We start from the raw sequence: 19,685 nt of genomic DNA, 5'->3' as shown, positions 1-19,685 counted from the left end.
ATTCTTCTTCAAGATAGTAAGATAGCACATTTGGACCAAATCTGGGCCATTTTTGGCATTTACAGTTCAGACATGGTAATGTGGACCAGATGTGGTCTATCTGTCACAGAGCAGCCTGAACTGGGGTTATAGTGGGAGTCTGAGAGCCAAAGGTCAGCAGATGGGCAAGATTTGCAGATTGTCTGGAGGATCTGCTGCTAAATGAGGCAGGCACAGCCATTCCAAGCTGGACTAGATGAGCCTCATATTCAGGTCAAACATTCTTTGCCTTATAAGTTGCTGATATATAGAACTATCAATGTAAAGTGGAAAGGGTATGCATGTCAAAATATTTCATTTGTTCTTGAAGCTTTTTTCTTTGGTTGGCGGGGGGGGGGGGGGGGGGGGGGGGTTTGGTTGTAATTTCACCAAAAGCAGAAAAGCTGGAAGGCTTTTGTCCACCTGGTTGTGGAATAAAGTGACAGTCGATGAATATGAAGTTGTTTAAGGTTTAATCTGCAGCTGCTGTAAGTATCAGGTTAGTTTTGTAGTATTAGGAAGTCACCATTTACTCAGGCCCGACCGATATATCTGCCGGCCGATATTATCGACCGATATAGGGGTCCAGGGTGATATCAGCTATCGGTAAAAAAATTGCTGATTTTTATTGATTTTTTCATGTCATATTTTTTTCTGCATCTCCATTAATGAGACTGCCCAGTTAAAAATGTAATTGGGCTTATATCGGTATCAAAAAATCCATATCGGTCAGGCCCTAATATTTACCAACATATAAAAGCAGGAGTTTATTTAAAAAGGAAGAAATCAAAATAAAGTCCAGACACTAACATATGTGAGGTCATCATGATAATCAATCTGTGATTAATGACATATTTTTTTATTTATTTCACACTTACTTGATCGTAGTATTTGTTGATGTACTTGTACAGCTCGTTTAAAGCCACAAGGCAGTTCACCTCTGCTGCATAATTCTGATTTGGGGAAAAAAAGCAGTGGTTGAAAAGTTTATCTGTGAAAATATAATTCGTATTGAAAAGTCAAAACAAACTATGTTTCTAAAATGATTTACTTCAGGTGTTCATCTTTTGACTTAAAAAGGTTATTCTTTTTTAATTGCACAATGTGGAAAGCAACGTACACGAGACAGTTCTGCTAGAGCAGAGTTCATTTCCTGGTCGCTGGCGGAGATGGTCTGTCGGATGTCTGTGTAGTACCTGCAGCCGGGGTAAAGACAAGAGGCACAGGGCTGCACATGAAACACAGATGCAGAACATGCAGGAATAAATTCACATGGATTAAAAATAGGCTTTTATTAGAAAGTGATAGTTTGCCCAACATTAAAGCCGTGTAAAGACACTAAGCTATGGAAAGATCATTACCCTTTCAGAAAGTTCATATCTACTCGAGGTGGGAAAATTAATATCATTATTTTTTGCTTCACAATTTTAATAAAGATTTTTTTTTTTCAATTAATAAAAATAATCCATTTTAAAATTTTTGTCATTTTTATTGTTTTTTTTTTTTTTTATTAATCTTTTTACTTGTCTTCTTGGTCATTGTTGCAGCAGAATGATGGTCTGGCTGCTGTGTTGTTTTTTCCTAATTTAAATCAAGAAAAATGATGAAATTCAAAAAAAGTTTTGAAATTTTTTTTTTTTGTTTTTAATCTACAAAAATCAGCAATATCAAAGAATATTGAGAATCACAATTTAAATTGAACTGGCACCCAAAAAAAAACTGAATCAAATTGAATCAGGACAAAAGCATATCGTCACAGCCATAATATCTACTGCTCCTCAGTAGACGTCTGACAGTGCAGACATCCATAATATCTACTGCTCCTCAGTAGACGTCTGACAGTGCAGACATCCATAATATCTACTGCTCCTCAGTAGACGTCTGACAGTGCAGACATCCATAATATCTACTGCTCCTCAGTAGACGTCTGACAGTGCAGACATCTACTGAGGAGCACGGACTGAGTGGGAGTCCACACAGAAACTGAACCAAGTCAAAGAGCTTAAAGACACTAAAATAAATCCACCTTCATGTTAAAGTTGTTGGATGAGGAATTAAAAACAGTCTTTTACTTTGAGCTATATAATCTAGCAGTCATTAATCAACACTGTCCAAACGGAGACAATGCTCATGCTTTAATCCACAGCGAGGAAACAGGTACTGAGCTTGTCAGTCTGTTAAAACACATGTAAGACCAATAAAACTATTAAAGGAAGCAGGTTTTTTCCAGAAACTCCTGTTTAATGAAGCTTTAACTTACCACTGGTGTAATCTGCAGGGTTTAATGTGCTTCTGACAGCAGTGAGTGCAGCAGTCTGCTCCCAGAATATCCATGCATGAAAGCCTTGCAGGCTCAGTCTACCTTCTGTCTGCTGCTAACAGATGTCCTCAGTCTCCCTCCCTCCCACCCTTGTGTCTCTTACAGAGATTTTTATGCCTGGGGTGAGTGGGGCAACTAGAAGCCATATTCTTACCTCTCCACCATCTGTTTGTAACGTGGGATGTCTCTGGCATACAGCAACTTGTTGATGGGAGAGTCCTGGACAAGGAAGACAATTGGAAGAACGTGTCCTGAATATCATGTAAACTAAATAACATCATCGTATAACGTTATATAAGGTATTTTAAAATATTGTGCAAACAAAATAAGACAAAAAAGCTGAAAGAAAGTTGTATTTGCTTTGTCTTACAAAACAATAACTTAAACAGCTCCCGTCTACCTTCACTCCCTAATCCAGGCCTACACTCCCTCTTGACAGCTATGTTCCACCAGTGAAAGACGCCTCGTGTTACCACCAACACGTGGGACTAAATCACTACCCAGACTCTTTTCCTTGCCCAACTCTGTCCGCTCTGCAGAGGCCCTGTCTACTTTTAAGAGCAAGCTGAAGACTCAGCTCTTCAAGGAGCACTTCAACACTAGTATAGCTATGTTTGTCGGGAAAATTGGAGAACTTGGCCCAGTTCTTTCCAACAAACCTTATGGTATTAATTCTTTGTATTATAACATAGGTAATATTGTAATATTGGGAAGGGAGAAAACAAAAAATATTGGGAAGGGAGAAAACAAAAAAAAAAACAAACAAACAAAAAATAAAAGTCTGTAGCAATTCATGGATGGATCTGCATCCAAGTGGATAGTCCACCAGCACCTTCCTACGATGTCCTTTACTGTTTTATTTTGTGCTTGTGCTGTTCTCACTCATTTGTAAATCGCTTTGGGTAAAAACGTCTGCTAAATGACTGTATAATAGAATAGAATAGAATAGAATAGAATAGAATAGAATAGAATAGAATAGAATGGAATAGAATAGAATAGAATATTTATTAACCTTTAAGACTCCAAGATAACTGATGTTAGTTTTGGTCCAACTAAAAAAGTGTGTGTGAACTCGGGGATCAAATTAATGTAAGACCATAAAAGCCAACCAAAAATCACTAAATGAATTTACTGTTAACATCATTGTCTCAAGTCTTGACTTTCAAGAGAAAAAACCTTTTGGCATTTAAACAAACTATTTACTTTTTTTTCTTCCCCTTTCTTTCTTTTTTGCTATCTACACTTATTTTTGCTACGATTTACATACTATTCTCACAAACACACCCATGCTTAGCTGGGTTTTAACACAACTGTGCCAACAATAAAAAAACAAAACATCTTGTCTATATCAACACCATAGAAGACCCTTATTTCTGTTGTTTTCAGACATAAAACTTTCTTGTTTTAATTTCGGCTGCTCCTGACTGAACATTACCACCAAGATAAGCTTTCTGATTGGTCATAAGTTTGACAGGGATCACTAATATCTTTATGTTTATCATAATATCTGGGTTAAAATAGTGGTTTCTAAGCAACATAGTAGTGACAGTCATCTATATTATTCCACAGTCACCTGGCAGACGCTTTTTATCCATTTACATGTGAGAAGTCATCAATTTACCATTAACCCAAAACGCATGTATTGTGGTTGGGAAGAAGCCAGAGTACCTGTAGAGAACCCAGGCACCCTAGCCGAGACTCGAACCAGCTACTTTCTTGTGAAGCTGCAGTGCTAACCACTATGCAACCATGTGGCTCATGTTTTCTTATTTTTTAATTATTATAAAAATGTGATACATAGTTGTGTCGTCATGGATAAATCGTTGTGCATTTACCATATAGTCTCAGAATAAACAACATTTTGCAGCTGGATAGAAACCTTTCTGAATGGGATACAGATGCCTGGAAAACTTCTGTAGATCTACTAAAGCAGGGGTCCCCAAAGTCAGGCATGAAGGGCCGCTGCCCTGCAGGTTTTCCATGTATCCCTGTTCCAACACACCTGGCTCCCATTAAATGTTTCCAACAACCAATGAAGTTCTGCACAATGACTGATTAGTCTCAGTCAGGTGAGCTGGAGCAGGGATACATGGAAAACCTGCAGGACTGTGGCCCTTGAGAGCTGGAGGTGGACACCCCTGTCCTAAAGGATGAGCCGTCAACCACAGTTTGTTCCACACACTTATCGTTTCTGAAAAATTGTTGACAATATAAACAATAGGCGCTGGTGATCTAGTGTCTAGAGTCTTAAGGATGTTAGGCTTGTGTGCAGCCCTGCTAAGAACTAGCAACCTGTCCCGGGTGTAGCGTGCCTCATGCCTGATGATTACTCTGATAGGCTCGGCTTCCCTGCAACCCTTGACTGAACTGAGGTGCCTACAAAATAAATGAATGAATTGCGTGTGTACTTGGTATTAATAAAAATGTACCGATACCACTAGTCAAGCCAGCGCAGATGTGTTTGATGACATGCTTCTGACATGTTTTAAAAGAAATAAATGCCTTGAATGTTAAAATGCGACATTTTTTGTTCCACTAAAAGCCAGATCTTTGTTTCAAAACCACACATTTATAGTTGTATTTAGGTAAAATGTGCCAAATCAAAATAAAACTTGTTGAAATTGTTAGATCTGTAATGGTATCATATTTGTATTGGTGAGGTAACTTCGGAAAGGATGGGTCATTTATTACAACCTAATGAAATTTTACACAGGTATAACAGCAATAATAACCATAGTCACAATAATGTTCACATAAACAGATCTGGTATCGGAAAATATCAGTATCGGCAGATATTCAAGTTTTAGACATCAGTATCGGATTGGAACTCCCAAAAAGTGGATCGGTGCGTCCCTAGAATGAATGAATGAATGACTAGTGTACAGCGGCTACAGTGATGTCTACTGCGCCATTGGCTTACCCGTCCCAGCTTGTGGTCAGCAATTGTGCAGGAATCCATGAAAGTCTGTGCGATGACCGACAGCACAGCATCCACATGGTCGGAGGTCTGCACGTCAAAGATGAACTGTGGGTTTTTCAGGATATTGATCCAGAACCGCAGTGGTAAACTGTTTAGCCAGACAAGAAAAGTGATCCACATTTAATTAGTCATTATTATGGTCAACACACTAAGAGAACTTTTGTTATGTCATTCAGATTACAGGGTTATTGAATCGATTATTTTGGTTTCAACAAGTCCATTCTGTTCATGTGATCTGAACTCCTGTGTGACCTGAATGACTATGTCCAGCATAACTACTGAGATTGGTTTATTGGTTTAAAGAAGAATCTGTCAAATCAATCCTCTCAGTTGCAGCAGATCATGCTTCCAGCTAAAAGCCCTTAACCAGTGGGGGCCACCTCTGGACTGTTTTGAAGATGATGACATAGTCTTGTGCGAAAAAGAGTTTTTCCTTTTTGTTTGTGTGTTTTAAAGTCTCAGAGGAGAGACTTTATTTTTTCGTGGCCCCCTTCTGACTAGATTTTTAGCTTCACCGTACACAACAGAAAACTGTCTGCTTCTCCAAATTGCGACTGGTTTCTAACGCAGCTAGTACATAACTCTCAAGTATTTCAGACCAGCACAATGTATGTTAGAATAAATCTATAAATAATCATTTAAAGCATATTTTTAGAATTTGCACCAGCCACCAGATGTTGGCACTTCCAGCGAACGCTGCAGCTACCTGTTGGTTTTCCAGATGTGGATGGTCTCAGGGTCAGTGATGTTATGCTGCTGCGCCTGCTCATCCAACAAGTCAAAGAAGTATTTAACAGCCAGAGGGACGGGGCGACTGGTGCTGAGGATCGCAGTGAATAAATCATCCACAAACTTCTGCAGAGTGCCCTAAGAAAGAGCAGAGACAGAGATGGGATAAATTACCACTGAAACAAACTTAGAATTCTTTTCTTTAACATCATAATACAAACCATGACCAGTTAAACCAGTTTAACTGGCTCCTTTTGCTGTGAAAAGCAGCAGCTCTACTCTGAACCCCTCCTGGATGACCGAGCTCCTGAAGATGAGTCCACACTTTTCTGCCAGTTGTGGTTACAAACTTGCTCTTTTGGTTGCTGCATGCAGTTTGTTCGATGAGGACAGGCTGAATGGTGGAAAAGCGCTTTTCTTTTCTTTTCTTGCCAGTTCTTTTTTCACCCCGACAGACAGGAATAGTGTCGCATCTCAGCCGACGCCTGCCTCTCCGGCCCTTCAACCTCCTGCTTGGTTTCTACCTCCAATCATCAACAACACCCTGAGATAATTAAACTTCTACACTCCAGGGAGCGACTCACTCCGGCAGATAATAAACAATGTTGTCACTCCAGTTATTTTAAAGTCCTCCAACAATATAAATGAGTATTAATACATTAAATTATAAGCCCAACCGCAGCACAAGGCAGCCTTGTGGAAAATTTATAATGCACTACTCGCAGTTTACTATCAAATATGTTGTGCATATTACTTTACAGCTCACTGCATTTAGCAAAGTTTGTTGGAATTAGTGGTTTCGCCGCTACTTAATGTGTTGGGCCCAAATACATTATCAAGATTAATATTGCATTTGCTTTAAATAATGCAGGCTCACATCGGATGAAGGTTTATTTTCAAATTATAAGCTGAGAATAGCTCTGAGCTGCGAGGTATTGAGGCTGCTGTGCTCACATGTTTGCACTGTTGTTGCTACTGAATGAATTACTGAAGATTGTCAAACATAAATAACACTGAAGGGACACTTTTCACAATGGAAACATTTGAGAAGACACCTTAGAAGCCAATCTTTCCACTGTACTGATGAGTGAGTTAAATAAAGACACAAAGTCTTATGAATGTTAAAGGTGAAAAGAACTTTGGAAGGGGTGGGCAGGGAGCAGAGGGAGGCGATATTAATTATTGATACTCTGCGTAACCACTTAAATTTGTGGGTCTGATAGTGAAAGAATTAAGGATTTACACAGTGGCTTTTAAAAATTGGTGAAAGATTAAACTTTCAGCAAAAGTTTCAGCAGTTTTAAATCCAAGTTAAAAACATTTCTGTTCTAACGCGCCTCTGCAGGAAATCTGCGCCGCATCTTTTAATTTCTCTAAACTGTTGCTTGCTTTCAAAAGGTTTCATTTATTTATTTTACGTTATTTCATTATGATTTTACAGACCTTTAACGATGTCTTAATGTGATTTAGTTTCTTTTTATGTCCTGTATTGTGCTTTGTAATGCTTCTTTAATGCTACCGTAATGCTTTTAGTGTTTCACCTAAACCATGTTGAATTGTCTTGTACACGATATGTGCGATGCAAATAAACTTTCCTTCAAACCCTTATGCCTGCTTTTAGCTCTGTTTACATATCCGCTGAATTCTCTCTTTGTTTTACATTGCTTTTTATTCGTAACTATGTATTTAACCGCGACTGCTTCCTGTTTGTGGACAAAGCTGCTGCTTTTTCTCGGCCAAGACTTTCTTCTGTCCTGCCCAAGATCTGTGACCTTCATGGATTGACTAAATAATAATAATAATAATAATAATAATAATAATAATAATAATAATAATAATAATGATAATAATAATAATGACAGTTTTCCTTTAAAAAAGAGCAAAAGCCTTAAAGCTACCATTCAGATCATGTGTTTTACCTTCATAGAGAGCAGGCGTGTGAGGTAGATCTCAGGGATGGCCTTGGCTCTCTCCCCTCCTCTCTCCCTCAAGCTGCCTCTTCTGTGCTTTGGTAACTCGGACTCCTCGCTGGCTTTTACCAGATGCCAGAGTCTGACGCCTCCTTCCTCCCCATCATCCAGCATAGGTGTTTCTGACAGGAAGAGATAAAAAAAAAAAAACAGCTGGATGAGCCTGACAGCAGGCTGAGTAAAAAAGGTTAATAACTGAACAGCTCGTTTCATTTTACGTGTTGCTGTTCAGAAATTCTACAAAACTTTGACTGTCTGGGCCATTTAAACTTAATCTCTATTAATCTTAACGCTATCGTTAAGTTCACAGTCAAAGCAACACACTCAGACTCAAGCTTTAGTCTTTTCATCAGTAAAAACATTCACACAGTGCCCTCTACTGGTCATTTATGGTCTCTTCAACTGTTTAAACACAAGAGTTTAATTCAGGACAACCCATCCAGAATGAATAATTAAGAAAATGTTGCAAAATGTCACTTTAAAAAACAAATTATGGCGTAAAATAAAATCTGGACATCATTAGACGTTAATATCTATGTAAATCAGTATTATGTTGCCAGTGACTCACTCTCTCCAGGCATGTAATCATGACTGTCATGGAGGTGATGTTTGCCGTTCCTGGGGACGAGGGCCACAGTTGCTCCATCCGGGACCTACGTCACATAGGTATATGACAACAGATCTGTGTCACATACAATCTTTGCCCTTCTCTGCATATGCTGGAGCACATTAATGCTGGCGAGCCTTACACTGACCTTGTAGTGCTGCAGTGTATTCAGGCGCTTCCAAGAGCCTTGTACGACCGATGTTAGGTCCTCATCTGATAGGATCAGGTGACCTGCAACACCCGCCCGCCACTCTGGGGAGAAAAGCGTTTATGTAGCATCAGGCTTTTGCTCATTACAGCATTTAAAACTTTAAGAAAATGCTGCAAAGCAGACAACGGAGGTGTTGTTCTTCCATTTTCACATAATCCATGGTACACACTTTGACTATTTGGGAGCACATGAGAGATTAAGCTGTTTGGAAAACAATGCTGCACACTTTGCCTGTTTTTAAAAGGGAGGGCATGTGGAGGTAAATGTTTGCAAGTTTTCTATCAGGAAGAAATTCCTGAAGTGCAAAGTTGTTATAATAAAACCAGCAACAAAAGCAAAGTGTGCAGATGAGAAACCAAAAACAGACCCAACTAAGCAGCTGCAGGTTTGCACCCATGCAATAGGAAGCATATTATATCTTGTTCAAATACAAACAAAAACATAAAGACCGAGGACACGGCCTTTCTTCTAGAACACCAGGGTGAATGCATTGATGCTGAATGACTGAAGTGAAAAGCACACAAGGAGCATTGATCTCAACATGTTGAGAGAGAACAGAACAAAAAGCTGCTGGCATCTAAATAAAAGCTTTGAAATGCCCTTTTAAAAAAAACATGGAGAAATATCCCTTAAAATACTTAAAGAAATTAAAAGAGGGATGATTCAGATTGTGTTAGAATAAAGGTGGTCAGACCAAATATTGTCTTTAAAGCTATTTTTTTTTTCCTTCTGTACTGCTAGTTCTAATTTTCAGTGAATTGCTGTAACTATTTCATGTTTCCCATGAAATATATAGAAAAAAGGGTTGGATCAACACTTTTACATCATTTTTGCGAGGGTCGGGAAAATTGAATAAAAAATCGAATATCGGAAAGTTTTGCTTCACAATTTTTAAATAGATTTTTTTGTTAAAAAATAGATTTTTTTTCTTAAAAAAATACATTTTTTTCCAAATGAATAAAAAAAAAATCTATTCTACATTTGTTGTAATTTTCATTGCTTTTATTGATCTTTTTACTTGTCTTCTTGGGCATTATAGCAGCAGAATGATGGTCTGACTGCTGTGTTGTTTTTTCCTCACTGAAATCAAGAAAAATAACAAACAAATAAAAGTTTTGTACATTTGTTTTATTTTAATTCTACAAAAATTAGTAAAATCAAAGAATTGTGAGAATCGCAATTTAAATCGAATCGGCACCCAAAAAATAGCAATCGAATCGGGACAAAAGCATATCGTCACACACCTATTATTTACTAATACTGTTTAGAGTGAAATATCAATTTTACACAGCTGGTGCTGAGAGGAAGCAGAATGTAAACCTGCAGACTAACCCAGATGCAACGAGTCGATGTGTGGCCTCTGTGAAAACGACGTTCCCTTCCAGGTTTGCTCTAAAACTTTCTCCTTCACTTGGGTGATGGTGTCACAGTCCAGGACTTTGGCTGGCACAGTCTGAGTTGTGGTGCCTCCACTGGTGGTTGCGTTGGGCATCGCAACATTTAGAGTCTGGACAGAAAGTCAGATGAGTCACTGCGATACAGACACCATTATGAAGTCACATGAAATGAAATACTCTCCTGGGTTATGAAGGAGACGTTACAGTGGGTCAAACTCCGCAAAAACAATACATTTGTTTTAATAAATACACTAAAGCATTTGTCATAAACAGTATTAAAAACACTGAAAGATGGAAGGCGTCTGCTTAAACCCGACGATGTCTCACCAGCGTGCGGTACTCCACGTCCTCTCGTAGCAGCCGGTTGTCGTTCAGTGTGTACTTGGCTTTTCCTGTCACAGCATCCACAGGTCCCTTGTCCACCTGGTGTTTTATCGCTCTGAACAGCATGTAAAATGACTCCCCTGCTGATTCCTGGCCAAACATAAGGAATTTATTCATTCAGGAGTTTATCCAAGAGCAACTGTTCTGCTTCAGCTCTGAGCAGCGGGGACAGACCACGCTGCCTCAGTGAGCTTCTAAACCTGATTAATGACTGTACATGTGGTGTGAAACTTTATCTTTTCATTTAGACATTAAAATTACAGTGGCAAGCACTTGAAGAGGATCTGTGGTAGAAAATGTCTTATTTATTGGCATTAAGTAGTTTTATTTTCTGCGCTGCCTATATAGTTTTATTAATGTGCCAACAGAGGGCATTCCTTTGCACAAGTAAGAAGTTTTGTTTTACAACTCAAAGCTACTGCGTTGGGCAAACCCTTCCCTAAAGAGATGCATGTTGTAAACTGAAGGACTTAAATACTTGCTGAACCTACTCTTCTGGATCAGAAACTTCATGGCACTCTGGATCCGATTAGAAAGGTTTAATTAATATCTGTTAAAAGATCATTTTGGATTTACGATCCTGGAAAACTTTTCAACATCTGAAGTAGCCTATTCGTCTGCACAGTAACTTCCATCATTCTGAGTCAGAGGAAGTTTAGGATTAATCCGCAACCAATCAGGCTTGAGAGTGGACAATTTACCTGCCGCTTAGTTGCTGCACTACAACTTGGTGACTTAAAAAAAAATGAATGCAAACCCTCCAAATTGTCTCCAATCCCAGAGACAACGAGCATCAGTTCGTTTCCATCATAACATCTAATCAAGAAATAAAAAAATACAAAGCAAAAAAAAAGAATTTGAAGTTATTTTGCAAAGCAACCAAAATGTTGCTTTGCCACTTTAGACAACTGTGAGAAACTTGACTGTATTGTGACTGTAAAAGATGAATAAATGGGGTGAAATATCTCAATAATCTGTGTGAAAGTATTATATTTCTATTCATCTGTATTACTTTTTTTTATCAAACAGCCGATCTTTACTGATGGGGCAGATTTTTATTTCTTTCTTTTACATAAACATCAGTGTTTTTAATTTACTCTGCATTGATATGTAGATTTTCTGTTCTTATTCAGTAAGTTGATGTCAAGCATACAACGACATTCAATGTTTACTAGTAGTAAAGAATAATCAGAATGTTTGTCTTGCTTATAGTATCCTGATATATCGCAATATATTGTATTGTGATACAAATCATATTGCCAGATTCTTGCCAATACACATCCCTAAATACAAAACTTTCAGAGAATTAAAATAGGAAATAAAACAGAACTAAAAGATGGTTGTTGTAATATTACAAATTACCAAAGAGTTTAATTTACTTGTGATAGAGGGTGTTACTTTTAAAAGTAGGCATTTGCAGTATGTAAACAAGATTTACAAAACTTTTTTAACTGCGCAGATAAAAAGGACATGGCAACGTTGGAAAAGTGTCACCTTTCACTTCCAAAGACAACATGAATCTGCTGAGATGGAAAGTGCACTACATACCCGCAGGAATGTGAAGAGACAAATAGACATCCAGTTTGTCAAAAGCTTCTCAACCACGGATTCAGTTCTGCAGAAACATAAAAAGATAAGCTGTGGATGGGAAAACATCTCTTGCTCACTTTCAAGCGATGCCTGGTTAAACTTCCTCACCTCCTCAGCATCAGTTTGGGGTTTTTGGCCACGTATTGTTCCACCAGATCATTGAGCAGTGTCTTTAGGATGTCAGTGAAGTACTCCAGTTTGCCATGCAGAGCTACGGTCAGCAGGGAGGCCACGTAGGCCCGGTCCCTGGGTGAAAATGTCCGCTGCACCTCAAGAGTGTGAATGAACTAAATACATAGATACAGATAAGACATGAGTCAAGTGAGACGAGATTCCTCCTTAAAACAAAGACATTTTCCAGCGTAAATGACCTGTGCTGGCTGACCTTAGTTAGAAAGAGTTTGCTGTTGAGTAGATTGGACAGCTGGACCAATCCCTGCTCCACTGTCTGCCTTCGACTCTCTGGAACGTCCAGATCTCGTCTCAGTGGCGACTCCTGGTGGCCCGGGAAGAAAATGCGCTCAGCGTATGCTCGGTAATCCAGGAAGGGAATGCCTGAACCAACCAGGTCACTGGACATGTCCATCATCTCTGTCATCAGGTCTGAAACAAAGTCAACAAGGCCTCAGTAAGGCTGCTCAGCTTATATTCATAGAAGGAAGTTTTATATGAAGAATTCATATTAAGCTTTAAGCTCAGACTGATGCATTTACACATCAACCTTAATTATTTAAAAACGCTTTTAGCCAATAGTTAGGGAGGTGATTATTAGACAAAACATACAAATAAATCCATTATTTAAAAAAAAAAAAAGCCCTTTTTATACAAAAACTAGCACAAAGTTCTTTACATAAAAACAATTTTGGCAGATTAAAAGCAATTCTTCACACACACAAGTACAAAACCTGAAAATTTCTAAAACACACACCTATCTCGCTCTCTCTCAAATGCACTCATGAACACACACACACACACACACACACACACACACACACACACACACACACACACACACACACACACACACACACACACACACACACACACACACACACAGCATGCATGCATACACTGACCCTCCACCGGATATAATATGGAAACCAACAAACGGCTTGAAAATACCGTGGTTGTGATTGATTTGGTATATTCCACTATCAATATGAATATTTAGTTTTTTAATAAATCTGCACGTATCAAAAAAGGACATGAATATAAAATGATACAACCACAAAAGGGGGGCAAATAAAATAATTATTAAGAATTAGCTTGTTGCTGTAGTTAGTCACTAATCATTATACAGCCCTGCTGTTTGAGTTAATAACATATTCATGTCTAGTTTTAGTCATCCTATTTGATTTTCTAACATCAATATTACACCCGATTTCAGTTTCATGAAGAGGATCACCCATTTCAGCACAGTTAGCTTCTCTGTTGGATAGAAAGCAGGATTATTTGATTTACTAAAAACATCTGAAGTAACGTTATGCTGATTCTCCCACACTAATAATTGAAACTAAATGCTGAGGACATAAAACAAAATGAGTACATCTCTGCAACCACAAGGTCTATTACTAATACTAATCTTATTATTGGGGCATGCTGACCAACAGGTTCGTCACCGAAGCCAACATGGCAGGCTGAAAAAACAGCCGAACAAACCTTATCAGCAGAGAAAGCTTTCCTCCATTCATCCAAAACTGAATACTAAAAGCAAAGTATTTTCTTCTTTTCACACTATGTCTCAAACACAAGCCACTTGCCATCATTAGGAGAAAGCATGAATGGAGCCTCGGCGTTCTGAATCGTCTCTAGAACTGTCAAAAGGAGACTAAAACTGTTTAAGTTCATCCTATGGGTCAAGCTAATCGCTCAAAATGTCGGGGGGAAATCTGACCGGAAGCTTGCAACGCAAATTCAGCAGCAAAGGCCATCCATGGTTTGTTGCAGAGCAAAGCATTTGTGGTTGGAACTACATTTTAAATCCAAACTAAGTTGATTTCTTGTGCTATACACACAAAACCCACAGAGTGTCAACGACATACGTAGTTTTCAACACAGAAAATAACCAAACGCATCTATTTGTCTGTACATGGAAACCTTTAATGCAAAGTGGTGCAAGTAGAAGTATGTATCAGAGGTAGGACTGTACCTGTGAACTCCTTCTTACAGCGGTCCCTCACACTGGTCTCCAGGTTCTCCAGCTGGATCTGCACCTTTTTGTAATCCCTCATGGCCTGTTTGCTCTTTCTCCTAACACACAACAGACACGCCATGCTTCAGTCCAGAACTAGATAAATACCAACTTAACAGTAAAACTGCATGCAGCAGTGTTTTAGTGTTTACCTGTATATCAGCACTATGATGAGCACAATCAGAGCCACTATGGAGGCTCCCACCCCGACTCCCACCTGAGCCTCCAGTGGAAATGTTGACTGTGGCAGGCTGTCGTATTGCACTCTCCCCAGGGAGAAGTTCAGATCCCCCATTTTCACCTGCAGGCACAAATACGGGCTTTTTAGCCAATAAAAAGGGAAAAAGAAACATTTTTTCCCCATCAGCCACTCACAGTGAATTCTGGCAGGCTCTCCATCCCATCCTGATTCTTACTGGCTGTGACAGAGGGCAGCTGGGCGGGTGGCTTACAGTACAAGTGGTTGTGTGTCAGGGTTATCACCGAGCACAAGCCGTCCCCTATCCGGGCCTCCACCTCCTCTTTAGTCATGGCGAGATCCAGGTGCTCTCCCTGGAACACAAGATCCTGTCATTTTTCTGACTAGGAAAACACAGCTGGTGCATTTTTTTTTTTTTATTTTGAGGCCAAAGTAAAACCAGAACTCTGGTCCGGAGAGTGGGGGAGATTTCTTAACTGGAATTAAATGACGGATAATGGGTCAAGTTTGTTATGAGAACCCACCTCAACTGAAATGATGCTGTCAGGTTTGTGGTGGTACGGCCTGCTCGGTTCGTTCCGGTTCAGCTGGTACAGCTTTGGGTTGGGCTCGTAGCGGAAAGCTTCATTATTCACGGTGCTGAAGTCAAAATGGAGGCCATCCAGCAGGAAGTGAACTTTCACCCTGGCTCCCGTGGCCTTCGGATCCACCGCAGGAGTCGGACAGAGGATTAGAGAGGAGTTGCTCACTGTGCAGCGAGTTTCATACTGGAGGAGAGGACAGGCTCGGAGTTTATTTAAGTGTACACAGGTGATGAGAGGTTCTTACTGCTTTGCAGCGATGACTGAAACGTACCTGTTTGACGTGACAGAGCGCCCCCTCTGGGCAGTTTGCCTCTAAAACAATCCTCCTCCATCTCTTCAGGGGACCCTGGTGATTATGTCCTCCGTTCAGCCGTTCTTCCTTTTTCCTCTTGATGCTTCTTCTCCGTCTGGGAGGGAGAGTATCTGGGGGACTGAGAGTGACTCTCATTTTTGGCTCTTGGACCACATCCAGGTTCTGACCAGAAACTCTGATGATCCTCCCGCCGCTGCAGAGAGAACGTGGCGAAAAGCAGGTCTTTAAACTTTATAAGTCTGTAATTCTTCACATAATACTAGAAATTCAGAACAACAAATGAAAATTGAAAAGAAACGAGACATCAATACGTTTGATTATCTTTAATAATAAAACATATTTTGTAAAGTTTATATTATTGGAAACAAACATGGCTGAATGTTTAGTATTTAAATGTAAATGTTGGTGTCTGGTTTCAGTTGTTCTGGTTTAGTTTATTGTCAAACCCATCTCACATTATTCCTAGAGCTGTTTTGTTACACAACATTACAGAAACAGTTGTGCAGTTTAAACATTTAACTAAAAAAGGGAAGAAGCTTGGAAATGTTACATCTTGGACTCTGCAACAACAGTTTTTTGAGCTGGTGAGTTCTACTCAACAGCAGAAGCTCCTGGATCGAGCTGTAAAATCACCACGATGATCATAACTACAGCAAAAAGTCGGAGTCCCTTAAAGAAACTGTGCCATCGAGCAAGCAGAGGAATGTGGGAATCATTGGAATTGGTACTGGGAGCAACATTGCAGCAGTGAAACAAAGCTGGTGAATGAGTTTGCCTTGAGGTTTTCTCCCACTCTGGATGCAGACACGCTATGAGACTATCTGAGAGTCATGATCCCTGGTTTGTGTTCAGTGTTTTGTTTCATGGCTCAGGTCTTGTGCTTACTATGGTTTTTTTTATCACTTTCTCCTGTCTCTGTTTCAGGTCTGCTTGCCCCGCCCAGTCTTGTCTGTGTTTGCCTTTCCTTTACATCTGATTGTGTTTCCACCTCATTAGTCCCTGCATATACCCCCCCTGCGTTTCTATCTTGTTGCCAGTTCGTCGTATCTCTTTGTTTGTATTCCAGTCGGAGTTTTAGATCACGGATTCTGTGGGTTTAATAAACTTTGTTTTTGCCTTTCACTGGATCAGATTTCTGCGTTTGAGTCCCAGCTCTAAGTCACGCCGTTGACACTGAGAAACTGGAGAATGAAACAGTGATGTGTCGAAAGATCGGGACGATGCATAAGAGGTACGACTTATTCCATGTTACCGCTGAATGTAACGTGACTGACATGTACGATCCAAAACTCTGGTCCACGAAGATTTATGTTCACCGCTGTTACGAGGCCTGTGGCCCCAAAGTTACTGGCAATCAGGAGGGGAGCAAACTGAAATGCCATGGCACACCTCCAGCTCCACACAATGACTAGCCTGCAAAGCAACTGCTGTGGTATGATTTAATCTCTATGAACATGTGTGTTGTGTCTCAGTGTGTGTGGGCTGCGTGTCAAACTGACAAACTCACATCGTGTTGTTGTGACAAACTGATGGAGAGATGTGACATTCTGTGTCTCCAGGAGACGTTTCTGTCTGAACAAGACCTGGAAGGACTAAATTCTGCACATCGGTGATTTCATGGAGCGGGTGCACGATCTGACCTAAGTGATGGAGTAATCTGGGGGAAAGTTCCAGCATGGGTAGCCATGATGTGGATTAAAAAATAACACTAGTAGGTAAATGTTAGAAGATTGGGAGTTGATCGGGTTATTGGGATTAAGATGTGTTAGAATGAGATGAGTCCAATCATTTTCAATGTCTCTGTGCCAAATGAGTGCATACAAAATGAGGATGACTGCCTCAGTAGATTGGGATTCATTCTTTTATTCAAAACAATCCTTCTTCCTGCATCTATGTTTCTGGCGACATGAACGCTGATGTAGCTGAAACCAACTTCCTATTTGGATAAAATTTAATTCTGTTTAGTTCAGATGGTGGGTTGAGTATTTTCTAGCAAGATGCCAAATTAAAGTTACACGTATATTAGCGAGGCCTGGCACGGTACTTCCTGGCTAGACTGCTTCTGTACAGCAGATGTCCATCACTCCACTGATATGATGGAAAGTGGTTACGATCTGGCAACCACAGACATACCTTTTCCTTGTCTCGTGGTGGTGAACACATGCAAATTAACCAGTGGTGTGGCCTGTGGATAATGGCGTTCATGGAGGGAAAAAATTGTTCAAAATTGACTGAGAAAGATTTTATTAAATATGTTAATCATTCTGATGCATTTAGGTCCTGAAAGATGCCATATTGTGTCAGAATATGAACTGTGAGAATGCAAAACGTTGTAAGGAATTATGGTTTCAGTGTGAAACTGTTGAGGAAAATCCCTTGGAATCTCGAGCAGACCTCTATATGAACAAAAGAAAAAAATGTGCAATGCTGAGCCAGGTTAGAAGGATCATGAAGCTTTATGCAGAGGAAGTGCTTTTCTTTTTTTAAACAAAAGTGGGCCGAGTCGGGCAAAAGCTAGCATGCTGCTTTGTCTGAAAATAAAAACAGACTAATGCTAAAGTTAGATATGCACTTTGCTTTATTCAAAGAAACAACATTGTTATGAGGTCAGATTCACTGGCAAGGAAGCTGAAAAACATCCTTTTTTTGACTTCTGGAAAGAGATAAAAACTCCTAATAATAGCAAAACACCTTCCATCTAACATGGATGGTTTAAGTGGTTTTGACAAAATTGCACAATTATGGCAGAAAAAATATGATGAACTATTAAATAGAAAGTAATCTCCTTGTTGTGGATAATGTAGAGTTTAATGATGATGTTATTGTCACTTCAGCTGAGGTTCATGAAGCAATACTGAAGCGAAGAGATAATAAGGCCTTTAGTCTGGATAAGAACTTGCCAGAAGGCCTAAGAGGTCTGTCCTGTCTACAGACAACCAATTTGGTTTTAAAGGGAGAAAGAAAACTAAACAAAAGCATGATACAGATTTTCTTTTTGCACTGACAGAATTTTTTGACAAATGGGTAAAATTCCACAATGTTCATGTGGTTCATTGATGCTTCTAAAGCAAATAACAGTGTTACTCATAAAAAAATCATTACTGAAATTGACTAAAAGTGGGATCCCTCCCATGTGACCAATGGTGTTTTCCAGGCTGGAATTTTATCTCCTTCCTTGTTGACATGTATATCAATGATTTTCTTTGATTTTAAATGCGTGTGATACAGGTTGTAAGATTGGAGATTAATGATCTTTACTTAGTCCCCTATTTCAACATGAGATACTGCACCTGAGAAAGCTTCTGGAGGGTTCGGCCTTCGTGATGTTGGGGTTGGGGGTGTAATGATACGATGAACCCTGCAGATGGCGTTCTGCGCCACCAAATCGCACAGTGACGCCCTGTTCTCCTGTTCTGTTGCTCCCTCTGGTCTGACAGCTGATCTGATCCTCCTGGACGTTAAGCCTAAGCAGAGGATTTTATTTTGTACATTTTAATGCATTTTCTGGACTTTTCTCACACAAATCAAAGACACTTCCTGTTGACATTAACAAATTCTTACTATTTTTCAGTTTCATAGCCCCTCAGGGACACTTACACCAAGCAAGACACTCCTCCGATGAGGACGGTGACCTCATTCGGATGTCCAGTCCGCAGTTTCTGACCTCTGATGATGACAGACGAGCCCCCCACCTTGGGCCCTCTCTGAGGGAAGATACTGCTGACTGCGGGATCCTGAAGATGACCATTCAGGACAGGAAGAGATATGCAGCGAATGAAGCAAAGATGCAGGAGACACAAGAAAAAAAGGAAAGAGAAAAAAAAAAAATCAATAATCCAATACAGAGAGTGTGATTTATTGGGGAGATAAAACGAAACACCAGGGCATGCTGGGAATTCAATAGAAGGTTGCCTCACAGCCAGCTCATATAACAATTAATCTGCTTGTCACTTGGGTTAATTAATTATAGCTGCAGTCAAAACTTACAGCCTTGTTACTGTTACTGTAAATAAGCAGAGGAGGAGTTGTTACTTTATTGCACAACAGCGGTTGACTTACATTTCAGCCTAATTGAGACGACCCTCAGGGGAAGTTGCTATTTCCTTAATTGGACAATTATCTTAAGTGAGAAAGGACCGTTTTTCTCCCCTTAAATAAGCAGCCTTGTTTGTGCATGATCTCTCCTAATGTT

The 19,685-nt window shown here is 39.7% G+C and overlaps 1 protein-coding gene across 1 annotated transcript in view; it reads right to left on the bottom strand.

Annotated features, from left to right (window-relative positions):
* Positions 1-19,685, bottom strand: part of plxnb1a (plexin b1a) — a 43,239-nt gene that overhangs the window by 2,118 nt on the left and 21,436 nt on the right. Inside the window, exons 18-37 of the mRNA XM_079239748.1 lie at positions 19,091-19,227; positions 18,784-18,957; positions 15,452-15,686; positions 15,121-15,363; positions 14,773-14,949; positions 14,550-14,698; positions 14,356-14,456; positions 12,592-12,809; positions 12,315-12,493; positions 12,165-12,231; positions 10,560-10,706; positions 10,168-10,342; positions 8,773-8,876; positions 8,586-8,670; positions 7,967-8,139; positions 6,025-6,185; positions 5,259-5,406; positions 2,493-2,557; positions 1,139-1,214; positions 897-971 (exon numbers count right to left, since the gene is read on the bottom strand). Of these exons, the coding sequence (XP_079095874.1) occupies positions 897-971; positions 1,139-1,214; positions 2,493-2,557; positions 5,259-5,406; positions 6,025-6,185; positions 7,967-8,139; positions 8,586-8,670; positions 8,773-8,876; positions 10,168-10,342; positions 10,560-10,706; positions 12,165-12,231; positions 12,315-12,493; positions 12,592-12,809; positions 14,356-14,456; positions 14,550-14,698; positions 14,773-14,949; positions 15,121-15,363; positions 15,452-15,686; positions 18,784-18,957; positions 19,091-19,227 (2,889 nt within the window). The remainder of the gene's footprint in view (positions 1-896; positions 972-1,138; positions 1,215-2,492; positions 2,558-5,258; positions 5,407-6,024; positions 6,186-7,966; positions 8,140-8,585; positions 8,671-8,772; positions 8,877-10,167; positions 10,343-10,559; positions 10,707-12,164; positions 12,232-12,314; positions 12,494-12,591; positions 12,810-14,355; positions 14,457-14,549; positions 14,699-14,772; positions 14,950-15,120; positions 15,364-15,451; positions 15,687-18,783; positions 18,958-19,090; positions 19,228-19,685) is intronic.

This window comes from Telmatherina bonti (genome assembly GCF_933228915.1).
Source record: "Telmatherina bonti genome assembly, chromosome: 4".
Taxonomy (NCBI): Eukaryota; Metazoa; Chordata; class Actinopteri; order Atheriniformes; family Telmatherinidae; genus Telmatherina; species Telmatherina bonti.
Note: the sequence above shows the minus strand (reverse complement) of the source record. Positions and strands in the feature narration are given on the sequence as shown.